At 36.1% G+C, this 25,476-nt stretch overlaps 3 protein-coding genes across 9 annotated transcripts; 2 read left to right on the forward strand and 1 right to left on the reverse strand.

The window, feature by feature from the left end:
* The first annotated feature begins 3,758 nt into the window (after positions 1-3,758).
* On the forward strand, positions 3,759-7,719 carry LOC137719636 (protein NRT1/ PTR FAMILY 4.3-like). Its single transcript, XM_068458678.1, has 5 exons — positions 3,759-4,027; positions 4,646-4,863; positions 5,380-5,817; positions 6,082-6,224; positions 6,493-7,719. The coding sequence occupies exons 1-5, from the start codon at positions 3,883-3,885 to the stop codon at positions 7,385-7,387; spliced, it is 1,839 nt and encodes a 612-aa protein (XP_068314779.1). The 5' UTR covers positions 3,759-3,882; the 3' UTR covers positions 7,388-7,719.
* A 2,391-nt stretch (positions 7,720-10,110) lies between these two features.
* On the reverse strand, positions 10,111-15,638 carry LOC137713770 (uncharacterized). 7 transcript variants are annotated; one of them, XM_068453145.1, is made up of 9 exons: positions 15,372-15,439; positions 14,637-14,705; positions 14,234-14,318; positions 13,807-14,096; positions 13,181-13,263; positions 13,001-13,076; positions 12,392-12,577; positions 11,386-11,514; positions 10,111-11,060 (listed from the first exon to the last, which is right to left on the reverse strand). In XM_068453145.1, exons 4-9 carry the CDS (start codon positions 13,936-13,938, stop codon positions 10,890-10,892), a joined length of 777 nt encoding a protein of 258 aa, XP_068309246.1. In that variant the 5' UTR covers positions 13,939-14,096; positions 14,234-14,318; positions 14,637-14,705; positions 15,372-15,439; the 3' UTR covers positions 10,111-10,889. The 7 variants fall into 7 exon arrangements, with proteins under 7 accessions (XP_068309246.1, XP_068309254.1, XP_068309224.1 ...); XM_068453153.1 differs by having other exon boundaries at positions 14,234-14,474; positions 15,372-15,415; XM_068453123.1 differs by lacking the exon at positions 14,234-14,318 and having other exon boundaries at positions 13,807-13,926; positions 15,372-15,634.
* Positions 15,639-18,359: 2,721 nt separating this feature from the next.
* Positions 18,360-25,184, forward strand: LOC137713761 (protein root UVB sensitive 6-like). Its single transcript, XM_068453112.1, has 13 exons — positions 18,360-19,216; positions 19,444-19,542; positions 19,697-19,810; positions 20,543-20,614; positions 20,714-20,824; positions 20,899-21,018; positions 22,926-23,027; positions 23,108-23,180; positions 23,298-23,381; positions 23,502-23,566; positions 23,650-23,751; positions 23,851-24,033; positions 24,693-25,184. Exons 1-13 carry the CDS (start codon positions 18,833-18,835, stop codon positions 24,747-24,749), a joined length of 1,566 nt encoding a protein of 521 aa, XP_068309213.1. The 5' UTR covers positions 18,360-18,832; the 3' UTR covers positions 24,750-25,184.
* The last annotated feature ends 292 nt before the right edge of the window (positions 25,185-25,476 follow it).

Genomic DNA, 25,476 nt, shown 5'->3' on the forward strand with positions numbered 1-25,476 from the left:
TCATTTTTCTAATGTGGGATTCATACTCTCAACAAGCCCCCTCACGTATAGCGAATTTTTAAAGCCTAACATTACAAATCAATGACGTGGAGCACGTGTGATTGTTGGGTTTCTCACATGAAACAGCATACTCTGATATCATAAAGAAAATTGGAGTTCCATTGTTTTTTTATTTTTTTTGGGTCAACAATTCATTTTGTGCATGTTTGGAGTAATAAGGTAATCGGTTGCAATGGCCACCATATCTTATATAATCCAACTTTATCTAAAAAATAAGGTAGAACTTAACCAAAAGTCTTGGGGCTTCTTGTTCGTTTCCAAAGAACATATAAAACAACGACAATTGAAGCAGCGCAATTCCTACAAAAGTTGACCATCGCTAATTACCAAAATAGATTTGAAGTGGTTGAATTACTGTTGATTTGAGTTAAAGGGAGTAAAAATAGGCTTTAATTTTCACTTTCCATAGTGCCTGGTGATCAATCGGTAAAAAACGAAAACCAACCAAATAATATCAACCGCCCACCCTTTCAAATATGCATAGAGACTCGAAAGTGTCGTAGGAAAACAGGATATACCAATTGGCAATTGGTATTATATATTATGTGTGTTGGGATCCACTTAGGATATTCATATGTTGTGTCTCCACTTTGTCTCCCCCTTTTTACTCAACACATATCATATTTCCTTCTACTTGAAGATCAAACCACACCTTTATTTGTTGGGTCAATACAGCAAACCACACCTTACACCACATATATGTAATAGTCTACCTAAAGAGAATCTTTAGGATCAATTTAAAAGTGGTCCCAACCTTTGTAAATATTTTAGATAAATACTCAATATTTTGAAAATTAGACATTCATTCGATCACTGATCCTAAGTGCTAATGTTACCTGTGTAAAGTGATGGCAACAATAAATAAATTGAAAGGCATGTGCAAATTTTTACTATCACATCATCTATGGAGGCGAAATTAGGATTTAACTTGGCTAAAATTAGTCTGTTAGAGGATTCAAATCTCCATGGATGATGTATTAGTGAAAATCCAAGCATGCCCTTCAGTTTATTTGTGTATGTCATTACTTACACTCTAGTGACCTAATAGACGTCCATGTTTTAAACCATTTAGATAATTATTTAAAATATCTAAAAAGGTTGAAATCATTTTTCTACGGTTCTCGCTTTCCTACCGCCAAACTCACACATTAATGTCATGTGTCAAGAAGACCAACCGTTTACTAGCTATCTAGTTTATCATGTAGTTGTTCTTTTTATCTGTAGCGATTCAGTAGTGTTCAAAGTTCGGTAGGTTTTCAGCAGAGTTTTGAGTGAACTTATTAAGTTTTGACTCACAAGGTTGATGATTGGACAAATTCTTAGGGACTGGAGTGCAACTGTGGAGTTTTTTTGGTCACATCCGAAACAGGATATTTATTGGAAAACAATTACTCTACGATCGAGAAGGAACCAATGGATTAACCGACGGAAATAAAAAGTCGAACATCAAGTAATTTTCAACATTGACCGACAACTTTTTACCCTGTCTAGCTGCCCGTAAAAAGAACAATGTAGAGTGTAGACCACACCTGCTCCAACCTTGTCTCATGCATAACTCCACCATCGTCTGGCCTCCTCCTTCCCCATACCATGCAATCCCAAACCTCCCCCTCCTTATCCCTCACACACTACAACCCCAAGCAACCCCACACCTTATAAGTTATAACCCAACTACCCTCTTTTTCTTTCTTTTTCTTCTTTTTTTTTTTTTTTTTTCCCCCTTGTAGTTTTTAGTTTTCTATTTAGATAAAGGCTTGGCTCCTCAAGATTTAGGAGAAGTTCCTCCTAAGTTCTTAGATCATCTCTAAGACCATCTCCAACCCTTGGGCTAAAACATAAAATTTTTAGCTCAGAAAATTTAGATTTTAGCCCAAAAACATATTTTCTACACTAACCCTTCTGGCCTAAATTTTTAACTTCAGATTATTAAAGAATTAAGTTAGGCTAATTTTTTTTTCTTAAAGTAACTTTCTTAAAAGAAAAAATTATGTAGACTATCATAATTTAATTTTATAAACATTTTAACCTAAAAATATTTAGATTATGACAAATATTGAAAAATTACAAACCGACACCATGAAACTCGTTAAAGACTATTAAAAAATATGAAACACATATAAGATTTTTTTTAATTACTTTAGCCGTTAGATTTAAATTTGGACCGTTAAAATTTTATTTTTTTTTGGTTGAATTTCGTCAAATTAGATCTTAATTGTTGGATTCAATGAATTTATAAATATAAAACTAAATAAAATACACATATATGGTGGGCTAGCCCCACTAATCCTGGGCTAAATTGGGCTAAATTGTAACATCCCACATCGCCTAGTAGAGTGGGTCCTGTAAGCCTTATATGTATATTCTCATCTCTACCTAGCACGATATCTTTTGGGAGCTCATTGGCTTCGGATTCTGTAGGAACTCTGAAGTTAAGCGAGTTTGCACGAGGTCAATCCCATGATGGGTGACCCACTGGGAAGTTCTCGTGTGAGTTCTCAGAAAAAAAAAAACGATGAAGGCATGGTCGGGGCCCAAAGTGGACAATATCGTACTACGATGGAGTCGAGTCCAGGATGTGGTAGGGGCTTGGGCCAAGATGTGACAATTTGGCATCAGAGCCAATTCCTGGCCGGAAGTGTGCCGACGAGGACGTTGGGCCCCTAAGGGAGGTGGATTGTTAGATCCCACATCGCCTAGGGGTATGAATTTTACATAGTGATTTATAATAGAAGAATGGTTTCGATCATAAGCATGAAGTTTCATGAACCCGTTGTGTGGTCAATTGAGGAAAAACTCATCCTCATCCATTAATTAAGGAGCTAAGTTTATTCATTCTGTTTAATTTTGTGAGGTCAAATTACTCTTTTGTCCCTATATATACGTGACAGAAAAACTAAGGAAGTTAACTAAAGGACCAACTATGTGAGACTAGGTTGAGCTGGAGGACTCTTAAGAGCTCAACTAAGTCTTTTAACTTCAGAGCTCAACCATAACTAAACTTGGATATAATTAAGTTTAGGGGTGCTTTGCTTCAATTAAGTCTTTTTTTTTTTTTTTTTTGGTGAATAGAGGGGGTGAAGACACCCCACGGCTCATAAGGGTGCCTACAAGATCATCCGTTAGATGTTGCATAAGCCATTGAGGAGGAAACTGAAAAGAATACAACCCAAGGTCCAAATTGTAGCTCCATTAAGTCTTTTAACTTAAGAGCTCAACTAGAAAAGCACATTGGAGACTCTTAGTGAGATTATTAGTGCTTAAATTTTAAGGAAAATTAAGGAAAAGAGTTTGAAAACTTTGAGTTTTAACGATAAGAATAAAATAAAGGGTAAATTGAATAGTATCACGATTGACTTTTTAGTGTAAAAATGTGGTTTTTCGTTAAAGTGAATAGTACCGAGAGCTTTTCGTTAAAGTTCCCTAAATTTTAACTTAAGAGTACAATTAGAGAAGAACATTGGAGATGTACTCTTAATAAGATCATTAGTGCTTGAAATAGCTAGCTAGGTTGGAAGTTGTGACTCTGCACGGAGCCTTTTTTCCTGGATGAAGTGTCATCCACGTGGTTATAGTGAGTGTGGATTTAAGACTTTGGTTTTGCTTACAATCCAACGTCACAAGGAGCTTGGCTTTGGCTTATAAATTTAGAACAACCCACTTGCCTCCAATTCAGAATTATTAGCTTAAGACCAACAAAAGGCAACCTTACACAGTCCTCCTTCACTAGTCCCTCTCCCTCTGCCTCTCCCTTTCCCTCTTCCTCCTAGTTTGGTCAGAGAGAGACACACAGAAACACATATATATATAGCAGCAGGGGCATACATGGAAATGGAACAAAGGAGGCAGAATCACAAAGTTGAGGCCATTAACACATCTGACATGGCTGAAGAGATGACTGTTGATTGGAGGGGCAGACCTTCCAATCCTACCAAGCATGGTGGCATGAGAGCTGCTGCATTTGTTCTTGGTATAGCCACATCCTGTATCTTCTTCTAATTACTTCTCTAATTTGGTTTTTTATAAAATTCATTTTCTCCTGTATATAACTTTTGTGATAATTAATTATTCAGACTCACACTGAAAGCATGTACTGCTATTCTAATGTACATACGCAACCGAAACGGTTTCTTGATTTAGCTTATGAACCACACCTTTTTTCAAATAAAAAAGAAAGCCGCACCTTAATTATCACGACTCTTTATTTTAATACAACCATATATTTAGAAAAGTGTTATTAAACACTTATTTTTACCTCTTACAAACACTTGTTAATTGTTGTCCATTGATTTTCTTCAATTCATTTGATCTGACAATTGAAAATTGAGAGGGGTGTGTAAAAAGTAGAAATGGGTGATATTAGGATAAGGGAATTGAGCTAAGCCGCATAATGAATTAGGTCAAGCATAATAAACTAGTTCGAATCACTATTCATGAGAATCGCTATTCATGAGAGTTGAATTTAATTACTTAAGTAAAACTCCATTAATTAAATTAATTTAAGCAAAGCTCTCTCACCATAGATTGTACTTATTTTGTTTTCTACTTTTGTAATTAAGTTGTATGACATTTCTGTTTTCTTGCACAGGGCTTCAATCATTTGAGATAATGGGAATTGCTGCAGTTGGGAACAACCTCATAACATACGTGATAAATGAGATGCATTTTCCTTTGTCGAATTCGGCCAACGTAGTGACAAACTTTATTGGAACTGTCTTTCTCTTAGCCCTTGTTGGTGGCTACCTCTCCGATTCCTATCTTGGGAGTTTCTGGACCATGCTTATCTTTGGTTTTGTGGAACTTTCGGTGAGAGCTACCTACCTTACCCCTAGCTTAAGCTCAGCCTTCGTTCATCATGATCTCACCTTTTTTGTTTTACCCTCTCTCTTTCTCTCTCTCTCTCTCTCTCTCTAACAACAACAAATTCGATTTGCTGAACTTGTTTATGTTATGAGAGTGAGTCAATATAGAGCGACAAAATAACTCAGTTAAAAATAAAAAGGAAAACTAATGAAAATGACTTGAAAACTTTGAGTTTTAACCATAAGGACAAAATAAAGGGTAAAGTGAATAGTACCAGGTTTGACTTTTTAGGATAAAAATGTGGTTTTTCGTTAAAGTGAACAGTACCGTAAGCTTTTCGTTAAAACTTCCAAAATAAAATCATTCATTCAAATAAATGAATAATTATTTTCTTAACAGTTGATTGATTGAGTAATGTTTCTACTCAATTAATTAATTCATGTGAACAATTGATTTATTAATTTTTGTACATGAGGGTATACGTATGCATTCTGAATTTGCGCGCATGCATGCATGCAGGGTTTCATATTACTGTCAGTCCAAGCTCATGTTCCGCAGCTAAAGCCACCGCCATGCAACGTTAATAACGGAGAGGAGTGTGTAGAGGCAAAAGGGTTCAAGTCATTAATCTTCTTTGTGGCACTTTACTTGGTGGCATTGGGGAGTGGCTGTGTGAAGCCAAACATGATCGCTCACGGGGCTGACCAGTTCAACCCAGATGACCCGAAGCAGTCCAAGAAACTCTCCACCTACTTCAACGCTGCCTACTTTGCCTTTTCCATGGGTGAACTCGTCGCCCTCACTCTTCTTGTGTGGGTCCAAACTCACTCTGGAATGGATGTTGGCTTTGGAGTCTCAGCAGCCGCCATGGCCATGGGATTAATCAGCTTGGTTTCCGGTACCCTATATTACAGGAACAAGCGACCTCAAGGAAGCATACTCACTCCCATTGCTCAAGTATAATATTGAACTTTTTCCAATTTAATCCTCTTAATTAATTAGGAATTTTATATCGAATCTAATATATATCTTATGGGTCAATCAGGAATAGTAGTTCATACAATCGGTTATAAATATATTGTTTGATGTGTATGTGTCGGTATGCAATTTTGTTGGCTTATGATGTTTAAAAAGATTAACATGCATGTGGCTTGTCGAATTCGAATACTATATATGGGAGTCTGCACAATGCATGTAAATAACTATCATTTTCCTTTTTAGGTTTTTGTGGCTGCAATGCTAAAGAGAAAGCAGGCTTGTCCATCTAATCCACAGTTGCTCCATGGAAACCAAAACAATGTGCTGCATGACAATACTACTTTCTTTTCTGACGCTGCCAGCTTTCTTCACACTGAAAAGTTCAGGTAAATTTACAAAGCAAAAGGGAAAAAAATAAATCTTATATTTCAGTATTTTATAGCTAGAATAACTACATCTTGTTTCCCATGCATCGTGCATGTCCTCTATTAAGATAAACAAAAATAGCAACACCAAAATATGTTTATCCACGTATGAAGTATTAAGAAAAGCAACTAGTACTTACTTGAGCGATGCTTGTAAATATATATATTGTCTTTTCTCTTGCAATCATGTATGCTTAATTAATCTGCCAAATTAATTAATGATGATCAGGTTCTTGGACAAGGCTTGCATTAAAATTCAAGATGGCACTAATTCAAAGGAAAGCCCGTGGAGATTGTGCACCGTTGCTCAAGTGAAGCAAGTCAAAATACTGCTTTCAGTTATTCCAATTTTTGCTTCCACCATAATTTTCAACACAATTTTGGCTCAGCTCCAAACTTTCTCAGTCCAACAAGGAAGTATGATGGACACCAAGCTTACCAAATCCTTCCATATCCCTCCAGCTTCACTCCAATCCATCCCTTACATCATTCTCATCGTCCTCGTCCCTCTCTACGACACTTTCTTTGTTCCCTTTGCTCGAAAATTCACCGGTCACGATTCTGGCATCTCTCCATTAATGAGAATAGGTTTTGGACTCTTTTTTGCAACTTTTTCGATGATCGCGGCTGCCATCATGGAGGAAAAGAGAAGGGATGCAGCTGTGCATTCGAACAAAATAATTTCCATTTTTTGGATCACCCCACAATTCTTGATCTTTGGATTATCAGAAATGTTCACTGCCGTAGGCCTCATTGAGTTCTTTTACAAGCAATCCTTGAAGGGGATGCAAGCATTTTTAACTGCCTTGACCTATTGCTCATATTCGTTTGGGTTTTACCTGAGCTCTCTACTTGTCTCTCTGGTGAATAAGATCACAACCTCATCAGGTGGTGGTGGTTGGCTGGGTGACAATAATCTCAACAAAGACAGACTGGACCTTTTCTATTGGTTGCTGGCAGGCCTCAGCTTCCTCAACTTCCTCAACTATCTATTTTGGTCTCATTGGTACTCTCACACCCCGTCCTCTTCATCAGCACCAAGTGCGCTACCCCAGCTGCATGCTCATGATACTACTTGCATGGAGGATTATAAACATCATAGACTGGATGATAATATACCATAACTTATTTAAGAATATTTAGGGTAGTCTTTTCTAAGAAAATAGCTCTGAATTAATGAAGGTGATTAATATATAGGGCTCTGATCGATCTATCGCATATACACATATATATGTTCGTATTATGTATAGAAATCAGTCGCATGCCGTATAAGAGAAGCCAAATTACTCTATATCAATATGAGCATATATAATGGAGAGATGCAAAACTTGAGATGTAAAAATTATGTTTAGATTACGTTTTATATTTTCATAAGATGTAAAAGTTAAATCTACTCTAGTGTGAGAGATGTAATTTGGATCACATTTTTCTCTCTTTGATTGATAGGTCACGTTCATTTGAGAGATGTAATCTAGATTATGTTTTATTTGTAAATTTATATTTTCCAACGAATATGAATATTTTAGATTCCATCCATTTATGGCCAACTAAAAAAATGAAAATGCTTATTCCAAGGTATTTTGCATCTCCCATTGCAGATGCTCTAAGGTGAGGCCGTGTTTAATTTGCACTTATCTATTTTTGGGAAATTCTATAGGCATCCTTTAATAAATAAATAAAAGGAAATTAGTAATGTTGATGCAAATTTCGTACATGGTTGATTTAACGAAATTCCACCTACAAGAGAACAAACACCCTTAGCCTAATTGACGAACATTTGAAAAAAGGAGAGAGTTTTCGCCAAAGGGCTCTGATGCCTAAGTCAAAAAAGTAGTAGAGAGAAAAGAGAACTTGATAGAGTTCTGAGCAGTAAGTGACGATTACGGTTTCTTCTGTTTGACTTGACTATTTATATGGAAAAACCCTAGTAGGCAGTTGGGAGGGGAGGCTGCAGAGCATACTAGCTCTTTGATGATGCAAGCCAGTCTTCGAAGTCTTGCTAGCTAGTAGTTTTGAAGATCCATGTTGATAAGAGCACAAACGCGCTGGAGACCCAGAGGAAACTACATAGAGTTGGTGCCCAGCCACCATTGGGCATTGTATATATGGCCCGGTGGCAAGACATAGTATGAGTGGTCAAGAGAAACATTGTTTGTTAGTGACATAAAAGCCTATTTACCTTTAGAGCAGACTAGTCTGCTCGCGATGTTAAGAGTAAAACTGTCATATCAAACATATTGTCTATGTGTCCTTCTCCTATTGTACGAGGTTGTATTACACTACCAACGTTCAAATTAAGGGGTATCGAAACCCCTTTTTTTTTTTTCTTTTTTTTTCTTTTTTTCTTTTTTTTTTGTAAATTCTAATATTAAAGGGAGGGGGAAGGTTCAAAACTATTACATTCATTTAGGAGAAGGGAAAGTTTCCAATGTGGGACGCATGGATAGAAACTAATACCCTATCCATTAAGATACTGGACCACATGCATCGATATCCTTTTTTTTTATTAAAGTGTACCTTAGACTATTTTATTTATTTATTATAGAAAGTAGTCCACCACATGTTAATAACAAATTAATTTCCTCTTCATGTAATTTGGGTACCACATGAAGTGATTTTTAAGAGCAAAATAAATCGGCGTCGGTGGACAAAGCAGATTCACAAAGAATGCATATGTAGGCAAACACATTGTTATTGAATACATTGGAAAGCACTCTGAACTTTTTCTTTGGAAAGAAACCAAACATGATATTTATATTTAATTAAGATGGAGAACCATGCGTTGAGTCGGTGCCAAATTAATGAATGAGGATCCTCCCCTGATCATCTTTGTGAGGATTCAGGAGATCCTTTAATCGTATCCGTTTATCGTAAATCGCATGATTAGTTTTCATTAGATACTATTTGTGCTTAATTTTAAATAAATAATTTAAAATAATTTTTGACCGCACGATATACCATAAACAAACACAATTAAAGAATCTTCTAGATCCTTACAAACATGATCCGACAAGGATACTCATTCAAAATTAAGACGAAAGATGTTGACTTTTTTTCTTTGCGAGGAATTTGTGTAATTAACAAAGGGAAAGGAGGATATCCCTTTAACCTTTGATTCTCTGAATGTCAGAAAGGCAAATACGAGTGCTCGCCTACCTATTGCTATTTGCCTAGTGGAGTGATGATTTGCTCCACCTCTCCTCCTGTAGATTGTAGAGGAAATCTAACTACCATGAGCCTTGGGGTGATGCATGCATATGGAACATGATGATCAATAATATATAAAACCTTATTGCATCTTCTATGTGTGGATGCACATATTTTTCATTTGTGATTACCGTATCTTGACTAACCATCGGAACCGTTAAATTTATTAATCTTCATTTGAAGATTACTTCTACAAAAAATCATCCAAATTCAAGATTGTTTAATTATCTAAACGCATTCTACAAAAATCATTCAAATTCAAGATTGTTTAATTATCTAAATGCATTAACTGAATGGACGGTTCATCACGAAAATGTTACTTAGTATCCACACCACACCGTCGATTTGTTATGTACATTTGAATGACTAAATGATCTCTAATTGAAATGATTTCTTGCAAAGATCATCTTGAAATGAAAGATCAAGAAATTGAACAATTCCGATTATAATACTTGTACGATCAAAATACGTTATTCACAAGATGAGAATCAACTCATTATCCTATAAAAAAAATGTTCAAAAAGGGCAAAGTTAGAATGGTGAGAGACAGAGATTTAATACTTTTCTACAAGCAGTGAAGTTTGTTCCCATTTTTATGTTGCTAGTCAACCATCCAATCTACATAATAATAATAATAATAATAATAATAATACTAATAATAATAATAGTTTTGTACAATTAAACAGACATGTCTCAAACATGTTTTGATGTCGGTGTCAAACATAAATATGTTGGCCAAAAGATTAGAAAGTCTGTCTAAGGAGTTCCACTCCCATCCCGAAAACCAAAAGGCAACTCCATACGTAGATGGGCTTTACCTACACCCACCACTAACTACATTGATTCATTAGCAACTTTGTTCATGTTACCGACACAAGGTGGAAGGAGAAGAATGAGGCAATACAAAGAAAGTTTAAGGAGAAAGGATGATGAGAATGCTGGTCATACATCCTGGGGTGACGTTGTTGAGTGGCTTGTTCTTAGACAACGGTGGTTTGACATGGAAGTAGCCTTCTCAAATAGAGTTTTAAGTATCTTATTAAGTCTATTCAGAGTGCACGGAAAGTGAATGTAAAATCGGTTCAAGTCACGTGAGTTTTTTGTAAGGAGCAAAACACGATTGGGGGGAGCAGAAACCTACTAAAAAAAAACATAAGGTGGGAATCAAACCATTGCTTCATTTCACGACATAAACGCCCAACACAATACAACTCAAACTCAAGGGGTGGGAAGACGACTGTTATGGCAATAATAACCACGAGGGTAAGAACAATACATATGGCAATGGCATACCACAGGTTTTGAGCTAACAAGTTACGACTAAACCTTTTGACCAAGTTGAGAGATCAGGGTAGTTTCTTTTTTCTTTTTTCTTTTTTCTTTTTCGTCGCTAAGCAAGTGCAGGGAGACAGTAGGGAGCTAAGGAGCCTCTTCATCATTCTCACCTGTTCCCCCTTTGAGATGCAAGTGTTTTTCCCTCCTCTGAAACTCTGTCAAGCCCTTCCCACTTCCAGTCACCCCAACCTTCCCAAAAGGATCCTCAGGAGACTTGAAGATGCTCTCACGCTTGCGTCCAGAAAAGAAACCAATCTGACAATGTAACGAGTTACACCTCTGGATAAGTAATGAAGCATTTCGTAAAAAAGAAGAAAAGTTTAAAATAAGACAGTGGCAACAGTTTGTCTAATCTGTAATGCGTCCACCTTTTGTGATGAGGTACACTTAAGGCAACTCACCGTCTTGGAAAACACTATTTTGATTAAGACAAGGAAGAAAATACTACGAATGTAAAATTTTGGAAACACTCCAGAGGTGCGCAGACAAATTAAAGCAACCGATATTCTTGTTCCTTGAAAAACACCAACCAAAGAAATAGTGCAAACACATTGAAATTCAAAATGTCAAGCTAACATACCTTCTTAGTCTTGCCCTTTGTTGTTTGGAACTGTTGCCAAGCATTTTGACGTTTATTCTGTGTAACTTCCAGTTGTTCCATCCTCATCTTTGACTTAAAAGCATGTATCTTTTTACGTTTGGTGATTTTCTGTAGATTTTGAAGTTGGCAAGAATTAGTGCCCCAAAAACAAGTTGTAACAACACATTTTAAAACATTATACCACAACTTCTAGGGTTCAAGAAAATAATAGATGACCAAAAAATAATTTTGATTGCTACCAAACTAGTACTACAAGTCGGATCTCTTATCCTTGAGACCAAAGAAAAAAAAAAAAGATTTAAATCACTTAATGCACTGAAAAACTACCAAATTTCTAAATTAACAAAGTGAATCAAATTTATATCATGTCGAGTCAATAACAAAATTTGATATCTTATTATTCTACTAAAATGACTGGTTGCATGTTTCAAAAAAGAAACTTCTTAACAGAAATTTCAATTTTCATAATTAACAGCTTTTGAATAGATTAGCGTAAGCACAATTTAATTATAACATTGTACAAAATATCATTTTTATCTTCTGTGGTTGGTTCCTGCTATAGTGTTTTTACCTACTTTAAACCATATGAAAACTACAAAACTTCGGTAGGATACACCCTTCTACAGTGATTCAGTTGAGTTAGATTCCTGAATATAGAAACCAGATACCTTGAGTTTGATTCCTGTAACACCATCCCTACAGTGCTGTGGATTTAATAAATGTGATTTCTATCTATTAATTGTGGGATCCATAATATTGAACTCAATAGTTGGAATGACTCCTCCTATAGGACTCAAGTTTTCAAGCAGGAGTTTGATTCCTATAAACTGGAATCAAACTCAAAAATTCTGGCACACTGTGGAAGGCCAACAGTAATAAAATTGAGTCATTTAAGATTTAACATTTTTGCCCTATGAATATTTTACCACATCCACACTTTTGTACGGTAAGATACCAACAAAATAGATATAGATAGATAAAGTACCACATCCTCTGGATCATCAGGTTCTATACGAAGTTTTGCTGGTAAGCTTCGTGATTGGAAATCAACAGAAGCAGCTTGCGCAATCTTCCTTTTGAGCGCTTGTTTTGTGGCCTCAGCAACCCTTTCAGCTTCCAGCAATGCATTGACAGCCCCTTCTTGAATTGGTCTGACATTGTCTCGATCCACCTGAAGTAAAAAAAAGTAACAATGGCAGACCACAATTACATTTTAAAACAAGAATGATTTATGAGCCAAAATAAAAGTAAGGACATGCAATAACAAATGGAACCAGTTACGGGGAAAAAAAAGGGGATTCACAACCTCAAATATTAGGTTAACTTCATCGCCAAATTTGGAAAAATATGTTCATTTCAAAATTGAATAATAGGCGACATAACTTTCAAGAAGCAAGTAAAGCATCACTCATTGTTATTCAAAATGTCAATTCTATGACCAGATAAAACTTCATTCTACTGGAATAAAATATGTTTCAATAAAAGGAAATAAATATCATAAACAAGATTTTAGAGACAACCACCTAAAAATTCAAAGAAGAATGTCTTACTGAAGTAAAAGCATATCAATTCAAATGTGTCTGAGAAATCATACCTCTTCTTTATTCCCCCAGCTCTCATAAGTAACAAAGTACCCATTCGGAGTAAGAGACTCGATCGTGGCATCATACCTGGACATTCAACTAATCAACCACAGACAAAAAGAAAAGAAAGGTAAAGCAAATGTAGAAAATTGAAACACAAATCTACTGAAACTCATCTCTATTTCACATACCACTCCCCATCTTCACTCCAAACAGCTTGAACTTTTGTGCCAACAGGAAACTTGTCATGATAAACGGAAATATTCCCTGAATCCTACATGAGGAATGATTACAATGTAACCACAACAGGACACAAGAAAGATCTAAACGGGAAAAATCCAACATAAGAAAACAGTCATAACAGTAATATCAGCTTTGTTTGGGTCAACAGAAAAGTTCATTTGAAATGGGTTTAATATAAAGGAAAAGAGTACAAAAATGCACTATAGATAAACCCCACAAAAAGCATTACAGTGGTAGCAGCTTCATAACATGCATTACTAAAGGTCAATGAATGTGGGAACAAAATTCCACATTGGTATACCAAGTATGGTTTGAAGTTATTCTGAAGTTGAAATTTATACTGAGCAAACAGCAGGAAGTTTTTATACAGAACCCCAGTGCTGCGCCTTTTGAGAAACAACACTGTTCATGTAAATCATTCCTAAGCCAAAAGAAAAGCATATTTCTCCATAGCCACATACCACAGAATACATTGTAGGAGTAACCTTGTCAAAGCATATATTCGCTCACAAGAACAACAAAGAAACACAAAAAGAAAAAGAAAGTAAAGAAATTCATGAGGATGTCAACTTACATTTTCATTCCTCTGAGTCTGAGGCAAACTAGGTGATGCACTATCACTTGTCCCGAAACCTAATCCAGAATTCTGATTTTGCTTTGCAGTTGCAAGTAGTTCTTCTGTCAGAGCAATTACCTGCATTATCATAAATTAAGCCCAAACATAAATTTAAACAACATACATACAAATAGACACTACATTGTAAAGAGAAAATTATTGTCAAATTTCAAACTTAGAATCTCAGCGTGAACATCGGATATCAGGTGAAAGAGAGTGAAAGCTGACCATCACCATACATAGCACACCTGCAAAGGAACCAAGATAGAAGTAACATGCTACTTGATGAAGCTCTAAGGATCTAATGTTTTTCTAAATTCTAAATTCTCCAGAGTTCCGATTTCTGGAGTGTATGAACTTTATTCAACACACAAACCATCCTCACCTTATTCAACCCTGTAATGAAAATAAACCTCCACAGGTGCCATAGCAGTTAATTGGCGTTGCTAGTTTGAGCAACATGATGATTCCTTCAAAATAGAGAAGGAAGAAATAAAAGAAGAATGATAATGCATTGAAAACCTAGATATCCCTCTAATAGTAACTACAATTGGCTGTCATCCCAAGGGCCAGAGAAGGTGTTGCCTCAGTTTTCACACGGTAACATTAAGATAGAGACCTATACACTACAAAAAAAAAAAAAAGAAAAAAAAGAAAAAAAAAAAAAAAAAAAAAAAAAAAAGGAGAGTTCCAGTAGGAATGAATCGAAATTGCGAATGATTTGATAAAATGTACATGAAATATCTATACAAAAATATAATACAAAAAGAAACAGACAAAACAGATACCTCATTGAGCTCTCTTGCCATGTCAGCATACTCAGAGTTTGCAGGATCATCAGCTAAAAGCTCCTTTACCTGATCCAGAGGATCGCAGAAATCGTTACAAAAAAAACATATCTACAAGAGAATACAAAGAGAGAAACTTGGTGTACATAAACATTATACACGAGGTTCAATGGCAAAGGAAGAAACTTCAACCTTGATGTACGAATAATAAATGTTTTCCCACAATTTAAAAACAACAAAACAAGCTGAAAATCATTCACAGTATACATTTGGACATGGCTTACAAATAGAGAAAAAGTCCGAATACACATACATTACATATAGAATAGTACAATGATTTCAATTTCTATTGTATTAAATAACCACGGATGCAGACAGATAGTAGATTATGTAGACTCAATTCCTAAAGTGAAATCACTAACTGCACGCATTAAATACCAGAATTTCAAAATTTCTCCCTTTCTCTAGTTTGGTTTGCTACCAAGACAAGATCAATCAAAATTCTGGAGGAAAGTGTTTTTTTTTCAATAGAGACGGGAGTGCATAAACCTAAACAGGTTAATTGTATCATAATTGGTATAATGGTAAGAAAAACCCTAATTGAATAGTAATTCAAATAAACCCTAATCACAGTCACAGCATATATCGACTGCAACGATGAAAATTAACCATCGCAATAAGAATAAAAACAGATGAAACAAATAAGAAGAAGAACAAATGAGTGGAGTGGGGGACCTGGTGAAGCTGATCTTTGTACGTCGAGAGACTGGAGGTCAGCTCCTGTATGCTGAGCTCTTCTCCTCCTTCTCCTTCCATTTTTTATTATTTAAGTTTTCAAATTTTCAGAGATAATACCTGTTGGTTGGTTCTGAGAGATTTTTTTTACAGAAGCAGGAATCGGAAGAGAAAGGGAACATGAAAACAGAGTCAGGAATAAGAAGAAGTATAAGGGAAAGGGGATGCTCCAAAAACCGAAACCAGACCGACCGAAGACAATCGATGCAACAAAACAAACGAAAACAAAAGGTGTTGGGACCCTCAAACAATATTAATGGCCCAATATCTTGTTGGGTCAATAGGTCACTTAGGCCCACTGACAATCGCCGGGTTGTTAAAGAGCCTCATTTATAAGCGGATGATGCTTTAGCAGTGGTAGAAAGCAATTATGTGTATGCATTTTAGTGCGGGTTCGATCACCACTAATCTTCTTACCCAGCAACCAATCACCCCCTCCCCCAAAAGCAAAGATCGAATAGTCGCCAAGTTGTCGAGGACACGTCTGAAGAGGAGGTGAGCACCCTCAAAGTTTACCACCCTACCTGCTAATGGACTGCAGGGCAGCGGGGGGAGGGGGAAGGCGAATACGAACCGATCGAGAACCCAAACCACTTGACTGACTGACCCCTTCATACTCGATTCATTAGGGTTGGGGATGGATGGAACCAATCATAAGTGCAAATAATTAATAATTTAACCCACTAGTGCTATCGTTTGACAAAAAATAAAGCCCCATTTGTAAGGATGAATAAAGAATATTGTTACTTCTTCTTTCGACGAAATAGATTTTTTCTACTGGAAATCAAAAGTTTGTATTTAAGTTACATATCTAAACAAGAGTCATTAGATCGGTTCCCTTTATAAGGAGACTCAATCAATGGACTCGCCTTGGTTGGGTCCAAATACTTTCATTTGGGCTAGGCCCATACATTTAACTTCTTTTTTTAATTGTTTATTTTTTTATACAACAATATATTTTAGACTAACGGTAAGGGGAATAAATTGATTATAAAGTCGTCATCTATGAAATTTGAATAAAAAATCTCTAGCCTACAAACAAAGAAGAATATCACCATACTATAGTATTAAGTGATATTTAATCGCTTATAGATTGACCTAGTTTTCTAGGAAAAAAAATAGAAAAAGGGGATAAAATTAGTGATACGTCTATGTATTAAATGTGGAAAGTCAAAAATACAAGATGCATACAGTATAACTTCTTTAATTTAATAGCTTTCGGACTACCATTTGGTACTATAGTTTAGTAATATTCCTCTTCATTTGTAAGTGATAAATCTTAAGTTCGATTTTCACTAAAGGCGAATTTGAACCATATTATTGCTAGTCATACTAAGCCCATCCTTCTCCCTTTAGTGTAAATAATATTGTTTGTTCAAAAAAAAAAAAAAAAAAAAAAGCTTTTGGACTACCCAAATTCTATTAATTTAGCGAGATAACAATTTATTGATAAATTAATAATTATTAAGTTTTTTTTTTTTTTGCTTACATAACAGTACACATGTACTATATTTTTCCCAAAAAGATTAAAAAAAAAAAGTATATAAACTCATGGCTCTTGATTTTTACAGCATAATAACTTCTCTTCTTTATCTATGGATACAAAGGAGATGATGACTCAACTACTACTACTTTACTACACACTACACCTACGAGCCCCCGCTCGCTGTAGCTCTTGATCGAAGATGTAACACTTCTCGTAAACGCTCATCTCCATCCACCCCGCGCTGTCTCCGCAAGTTACCCAAATTTATCATTTACACAGATGCACACGCACAGCTATAAAAAAAGACTAAGAGCATCTTCAAATAAAAAGTCAAAATATCCAAATCATCATTAACAGTAAAAAAAAGCAGCAATATTGTTTTCTAACCGAAAAACCAAATCTGATGTGGTATGACATGAAATGACAGCTCTCACCCTTACTGTCAAAATAGACAGCAACTTCAAATTTTTATTGATTAATTATTAAATGTTTTTTATTAATTTTATTATTGTTTGAAAACATTTATCTTCCTCCCACACCCTCACCAACCCTGAAAATATCAGTCTGCAAATTGCAAAACCCAGCTTCTTGGTTTAGAGAAAACCCTACTTCGCCACAAATCTTTGAAGCTTGGCGTTCTCTCCAGCCAGTAATTCCTCATTCTCTTCTTGATAGGCCTATGGAGCTTTTTTGCAAATGGGTTTTAGGATTTGGTGTGTATTTGAGTACTGAATATTTGACCATTGAATCTTGCAATGCATTTGAATCAAAGGGAAGAGGCTATGCGAAATTGTATCGATTCAATTTGTTTAGAATCCAATTTAAAAGAAAAGAAGAAAAACGGACGGCTTGAAGTTATCTAGGTATGAAACTTATCGAGCTGATTTAAATTACTTTGCAGCTCAGAAGCCTCGGTTTTTTATATCTTGGGTATCAATTCAGATGCCTATTCTGGTGTACATGCTATCTAGGAAATTATGAAAATAAAATATTGGAATAAAATAACAAAAAGAAAATAATGTAATCAAATTTGTAATTATAAAACAGAAATTATGAAAAGAAATAATATAATAAAATAATATTTTAATTTGATACATCCGGTGGAGTGCAAAACTTAGAAAGATGTTAAAGTGTCGCATAGGTCAACAAATTTGATTTTATATTTAAAAATTGACATTTTCTTTAAAATTTAAACTAAACCCTATACTCAAATCTCAAATTTAATTTAATTCAATAATAATAAACAAGGTAGTGAACACTATCAACGTGAGAAAATATATAACCGTGTAAATGCAGTGTAGCAAATAAAGTGAGATTTGGGTGGGTCCCGCATAGTTTAGTTTAGTCAGATGAGAACACATGACACAGAGTGGAAGGTCCCACGCAAAAGCCATCTCGGATATCGGATATAACAACGGTGGCGATGCGCGTAGAATGAACGAACGATATGTATGAGATTCTCCACTCTCCACAGGTGCCTCGCTCGCCTAGGTTACAACTTGTACATGGTTTAGGGGTGGGGGAGGATTCGGAAGTTTCATCAGTTGCTCCATTGCGGTGTAATAAATGGCATTTCAAAATCCAGTTGTGGTCGATGTTGATGTTGATGTTGCTGCTGCTGCTGCTGCTGAGTCCGAGTGGTGGTGTTGTTGTTAGGCCACCTGCCTCTTGTTCCTCGCATTCATTTCATCCATCCCTTCTTGTTACTTCTCAATTGCCAATTGGGATTTGAAAGATTTGAATTTTCTCAGTCGTTAATTCCAAAGCGACACCCCAAAGCCAAAATTATATAACCCCCCAGGCCCCCCACATCTCCACCCATCCATCCATCCATCCATCCCAGATTCCCAATTCTACTTTGATTAGCACCAATTACCACCAGAGTAATAACTTGGAGAAACAAGAGGAATGCGAAATGCCTCCGCCGCCGCTGAAACTCAAGCAATCTTCTGCTTCTTCCACCAATCAAACCCTCACCACCACCGCCACTAGCGCCCAGGACGCGCGCCTGCTCGTCCGTGAAACGCTGCGTATCAGTGCAAACCTCGCTTCTTCCGCTCCCTCCCAGGCTCTGCCTTTGGACACCCAAGCCCCCAAGCATCAGCTTCCCCAGCTGCTCCACCACGATCAAGACTTCGTGGGATCCAGCTTCAGATTGATTTGCTGCGAGGAGATTGACGGCCGCCGATGGAACTACGTCGCCGAGCCCGATTCCTCCTCCTCCTCCTCTGCTGCAACCACCTTCAAGAAGGGCTCTTTTCGCGCCCTTAGCTTGCACAGCCCCCAACCCCCTCTCGACGTCCGTACTCTACTTTAACCACGTATTATTCTGTTTTTCTAGCTTTGTTTCAATACAATTTCTCAACTTAAGAATCCAACAAGTGTAACCTCTCTGCTGAGTTGCGTAATAAGCATTGACATTGTGTGCAATTTATGCATCATTCATAGCCGTTGCAAAATTTGATTACTTTCTCTCCAATTGCTGAAGATTCTTCTGAGTTTCGTGTGTTGGATTTTTTGGTGCAGGGTTTGATGTCTTTCGTAAGGTCATATGTTGTCCCCGAAGGTTTCCCTGATAGTGTAATCCCTTCCTATGTCCCCTACATGACATGGAGAGCTCTCAAGGTACATATACTTTTATACAAACTTATTTTCTATCATCTGTTTATCATCCCTGCCGTAAAAGCTGCTCCAACTTCTTTAAAAGCATGGTTCAATCACCTTGGTAGAATTGATTGCCATATTAAAAATAACCATTATTTTTTTTTTTTTTTTGTAGCACTTCTTTGGTGGCGCAATGGGTGTTTTTACAACACAAACCCTTTTGAATTCAGTTGGAGTCTCTAGAAACACAGCTGCTCCTGGGGCTGTTGCTATCAACTGGATTCTCAAGGTATTATTTCTTGATCGCATTGCAACTTTTGTATTTTAAAGCATTTGACTTTTAAGAAAAAATTGTAACATTCCTCTGGTTTTCATTTCTTTTGGTTGCAAAAGGATGCTTTTGAGAATATGCCTTCTTTCTGCACTCACATTTGTGTGAAATGTATAGTTGACAATGGCTACTAAGTTTTATGTTACACAATTTTCCACATAAGACCACACCAGGGAGGAGTTCAATTATATCAGCCCTTTTTAGGAGATCTTCATATTCTTGTCCCATTTACAACCTGTTGCCATCAGGTGAAGGACTGTCGGAGTTATGTTAGTTAGTGACTTAGATATTCAATTGAATCCAGCACCACAAATGAGTGCGAAAACCTACTTACTCTTACTCTTGTGACTGCAGTCATGATTAGAATCTGAATCCGCTTGGATAAGTGTTGCATGCTAAACAGTCTGGTAGCCAGTGTTTCTTTTGGGTTGTGCCTCTTTTCATTGTTGAAGTAATGTTGAAATATGTTTTTGTAGAGTCAAGCATACAAATTTGTACCTGTGATTTTAACTTTTTGAGGCATGTTGACTTTGAACTGTACTTTTGAGTTTAGTTAATGATACGAAAGGTCCAAAACTTGGAAGTGTATATATCAGAGTTTACATTAGTGCCTCGTACTACAGTTTTTTCTTCTAATGTCCATATGGTATAACAGAACGAATTTAATCTACTTAATAAATTTCTGTCTAGGATGGTGCTGGGCGGGTTGGAAAAATGCTTTTTGCCCGACAAGGAAAGAAATTTGATTATGATCTAAAACAGGTAAGAAATATTTGCCAACTTCATAGTACTGCACAATATTTTCCAACTACATAACTCACAATAGCTCACTCACCTTTTCTTAATGCTGTGGTGTTTTAGTTGCGGTTTGCTGGTGATCTTCTCATGGAGTTGGGTGCAGGAGTAGAGTTGGCAACTGCAGCTGTCCCGCACCTGTTTCTTCCTTTGGCTTGTGCGGCGAATGTGGCAAAGGTTTGACATTTTCATATAACTTAATGTATTCCATCTCAGTTTTACAACCTCTCATCCTCTTTTGTTTTTCGTAGAATGTTGCTGCTGTAACATCAACATCAACTCGAACACCAATTTACAAAGCGTTTGCAAAAGGAGAAAACATTGGAGATGTGACAGCTAAAGGAGAATGTGTTGGCAACATTGCGGATCTGGTATGCTTGCCCTACTTCTTTTTGTAGGATAATTATGTGTTACAGGAATCTGGACATTGTACCAGTGAACCATATGAGCACATTGGTCTAGTAGTTGATGCAGTACACATGTAGATATTAACCATCCAAAATTGAAACAGCTTGATACGTGTTGTTCACTTTGCTAGAATTGTTCATACATTTTACACTTGCATTAATATTAGGATTTTTAGCCAAAATGGTCCCTAAGATTTGCATAACTCCTCACTTTGGTCCCAAAGATTTGAAATCAATAGAAGTGGTCCTTGAGTTTGTCCACCATCAATCATTTTGGTCATTCCATGAAAAATCTCCACTAAATAGGGCTCAAATGACAAAAACACCCTCAATTTTTGTCAAATCATTTGCCCCATTGTTTTACATTGAGGGTATTTTGGTCATTTTGGTCTTTATTTGATATAATTTTTCATGGAAGGACCAAAATGGTTGATGGTGGACAAACTCAGGGACCACTTCTATTGATTTCAAATCTCAGGGACCAAAGTGATGAGTTATGCAAATCTCAGGGAACATTTTGGCTAAAAAGCCTTAATATTATACATAGGTATATAGAACACATTCTACAAATCCTTTGTTTTTACCATTGCAGTTATGCTGTCATGAAATGAAATTGTTTTAGTCCACTTATGTCCAGTACACCTACAGTCATTGGTATTTTTGCCCAGTTATGCCCCCATGTTCCATTAACTTGTTGGCTTTTGAGACTGTTTAGCTTTGGTGTGTCTTTTTGTGTGCATGATCATCCCTATTGATCTAAGGTCGACCAAGATAAAAATCAATTGTTGAAATGTATTGTAATATTGTGTAAAACTTGGTGTGTGCGCATTTTCTTTGTTTCGTGTAAAGGTTTTTGAGTTTGCTAGTTAGACCTATGCACACAGGATCCAATGTGTACAGGAAAACAGTGAAATAATTTTTGCTAAGTTTATTTGAACACTATTACTATGTGTCACCAGTGCTACGACAATATATGCCTATTATTTTTTTGCTTAAATGACTAGAGCATATTATCAACTCTTATCACCAATATCTATCGGTAAAATGTTGTTTCTACGGTAATACTATATTTTATTCTTGTCTAGGATATCAAAGAAATAGAACCATATCCTTCTTTGAAGTAAGTTCTAAATAAATCCTTTAGATAATAAATGAGACTAACAAGTCATAGCCTGAGTCAGACTCTTAGGTCTTATCTTATTTTGACCTAAATTGAGGCATGATAGATAACTTTGCTTGTATAACTTTTCTCAGAAAATATGCCAGAAAACATGCCCTATGGTGCTATGTATCCTAGCCATACTGAAATTAGTAAAAAATAGGTTTGCAATTTGTCTCCTTGTATGTAAACATTCCTATATATCAGGCACATAGGATTTGTGGGATACAACGTTGTTTGCAATATCTATGTTTCACAGAAACAATGTTATTTGTGGTGTTCCATCTTAGGGATAAGTATGGTTTTATTCTCACCTTCTAGGTGTCTTAGGATCTAACCTGTAGGAGGAATCTAAATGGTAGGGATTGACAGAATTTTTTAACTTGTTGTCTCGTATTATTAATATTGCCTTGAATTCATTCTAAGTGTGATTCATCTTAATTTGGCTTGACCCTTGTGTTATATACCTTTAGTTGTCTTGTGGTTTTTAGTTGGTTTTTCCCAAGTGGATGACTTATCATTGTTTTTTGTGCTTCTTTTTCACTTCTTTAACGGTTCTAGTTTTCTTTGCCTATAAGCTCCTGTTTCATGTAAAAGAATAACAGTACTACAGATTTTTATTTTTTAATTAGTCTCTATGTTCCAATGTGCACTTTCATGCATGAAATTTAATCATTTTTTATTGATGATTGTGAACATATGCCTTGTGAAGCTGGGAACTGGCCTGAGCATATTAATCTCAAAAAGAAATCCATCACTGATAACTACATTTGCGCTCCTTTCATGTGGATACGTTGTCAGCTCCTACCAAGAGGTTTGTGTACAGTAGTGAAATTGATTTAGTTTTACATGCTTCCATGTATCATTTGTTTAATAGAAGTAATTTGTTTCCAGGTTAAATCTGTAGTACTGCACACCTTGAACCGAGCAAGATTCAGTGTGGCAGTAGATGCCTTTCTTAAAACAGGTTAGCATCGATGTTCTACCGAAGAATTCCCCTCATGGCATCATGCATAATAGTTTTCCTGAGTGTATTTTCCAGATATATATTGTAATTGTGCTTTCTTTTTCCCCCCATTTCTAGGGCGAGTGCCGTCGTTGCAGGAAGGGAACTTGAAGGAAAATGTTTTCAATTTTCCCTGGGTGAAAGATGGGCCTGTTGTTCTCGGTATGTTTGCGAAGATCTTGTTCTTTTGTTTATGAATCATGATTTTCTGGTTTCTTTGTTCGACTTGAGATTTTCTCTTTTTTTTTTTAATTCATTTTTATTTTTTCTACTGAGTGCCAGGACCACGATTTAAAGATGCATTCCAAGAGCCAAGTGTATATCTTGCGATAGAGCCCTTCTTTGAGGTAAGCGCTTTTGAAGAGGGGTTAAGCTTGACCTATACTCCTAACATATATTCTTTAATATTTCATTTCTTGATTGATGACAGAAAGAGAGATATGTTGTGACATATAATCCTTCAAAAGGTATAGTGTACGCATTGTTCAAAGATCAAGCGAAGTCAGATGACATACTAAAGGCGGCATTTCATGTGAGATATACTGCCTATTTATATGGTCTTTGGTGTCTTGAAGAGGTTTTTCTTTTCCTTTGTATAGGGGATATAAGATGTTATATCACTCTGTTACAGGCTCAGGTACTTCTATATTTCATGCAATCGTCATACAACAGTCAGCATATGTATCAGAAGGAGAAGAAAGATGGATTTTTAAAATTTGAGCCCACAGCTAAAGATCTGGAGGCGTGCATTGTTGAGTCATGTAAGATGGTCTCAACTAAGTATGGGATTTTCAAGAGTAAAGCTAAAGAGCAGGTAATTGATGTTTAACATTTTTAATTTCATCATTTTGTGACATTCAGTGGCCAGTTAGGTGCCTTATAGTAAGCGCATAGATTCCACATTTGTCAAACAAATATATAAAAGGGAAATGATACCTTGCCAAACAATATAACATGTTAAATTATTAGTCACTGATTGATAAGGTTGATTCCTTTTCAAATTTATCTATAAAATTGTTAGCTTAACAATATAGATCACAAATTGTTTGACACGAGCACTGTCAACTTTAACATCCTGAGATCTATTCAATGATGCAATGGATGTGGTTCAAATGTTTCTGTCTACATAACTATATATCTCAACTTGGAGTTGTCTCCAAATGGACTGAATGACTTAGGTGTAAATTCATAGTTTCTATTTTAAGTGGTTTCTCGGCTCAATATAGACTTACTGAAACAACTGTGTTCTACCAAGACAATTAAATACTCTATGGAAGCATTATTGTTTTCGGTGTTGCAATGGATAAGGATATTGGATTTTGTGTTTGGAAACTACCAAAGTTTTCTACTTTGTTACGATAATATACCCCCATTCAGTTTTTATTTAATTTTTCATCCAGATAGTTGTTTGAAAAGATTAGTAGTGCACATTTTTTTTTGTTTTAAACGTAGTAATAATCTATTTTCCTGTAGGGATGGATGATGTCAGAAGCACATCTCAATCCTGGCCGAGCTCGTCTCATTAAGTGATTAATTTGGACAATATACCAGTACTCTCTTTCCCTGCAAGGTTGGCTTTGATGTTCGAAAAATGGATAGTTTTAATTCTTGTTACAATCATACAAACAGAAGCTTGTAAAGAAGGCAAGAATTACCACAGTATCACTGAGGCTGTGGGAACCATTTGTGTTGTTATGCCGATCATGTCTGTTCCAAGCTTTGCTCGGTGGAACAAACTTAAATGAAGATGGCATGGTGCAGCTTTTGAGTCGTAACTAGATGATGTATTAACGGACAGGTGACATCCACCTTTTTCTCTTCCTTCTGTGTAGAGTTTGGCCTGGGTTTTGCTGTCGTAGGTTTTTTCCGTCTCAGCTTCTTCACGTTTGCCTTTGTCAAATGTATAGTACTGTAGGAACCATGAAATCCTTATATATCAATGAATTTTGCGTTTGTCCTTGCTCACTCATCATTTCTTCATTATTCTTGTACTCTACTTATAGTAGAAAAATGAAAAACTAAAAACAAAATGAATAAAAAGTCCTAAAATTGTCTACAACTGGCCTAGTTTGGGAGGGCCAAGACATGGCATATTCAGCTGAAATGGATAGTCTCATTTCGACTATCTCCAACCCTTGAGTTAAAACCTAAAATTTTTAACCTAGAAAATTTAGGTTTTAACCCAGAAACAGTTTTTTTGCTCCAATCCTTCTGGGTTAAAATTTTAGCCTCAGATCATTAAATAATGAATTTAGAC

The sequence above is a fragment of the Pyrus communis genome, chromosome 1 (assembly GCF_963583255.1).
Source record: "Pyrus communis chromosome 1, drPyrComm1.1, whole genome shotgun sequence".
Classification (NCBI taxonomy): Eukaryota; Viridiplantae; Streptophyta; class Magnoliopsida; order Rosales; family Rosaceae; genus Pyrus; species Pyrus communis.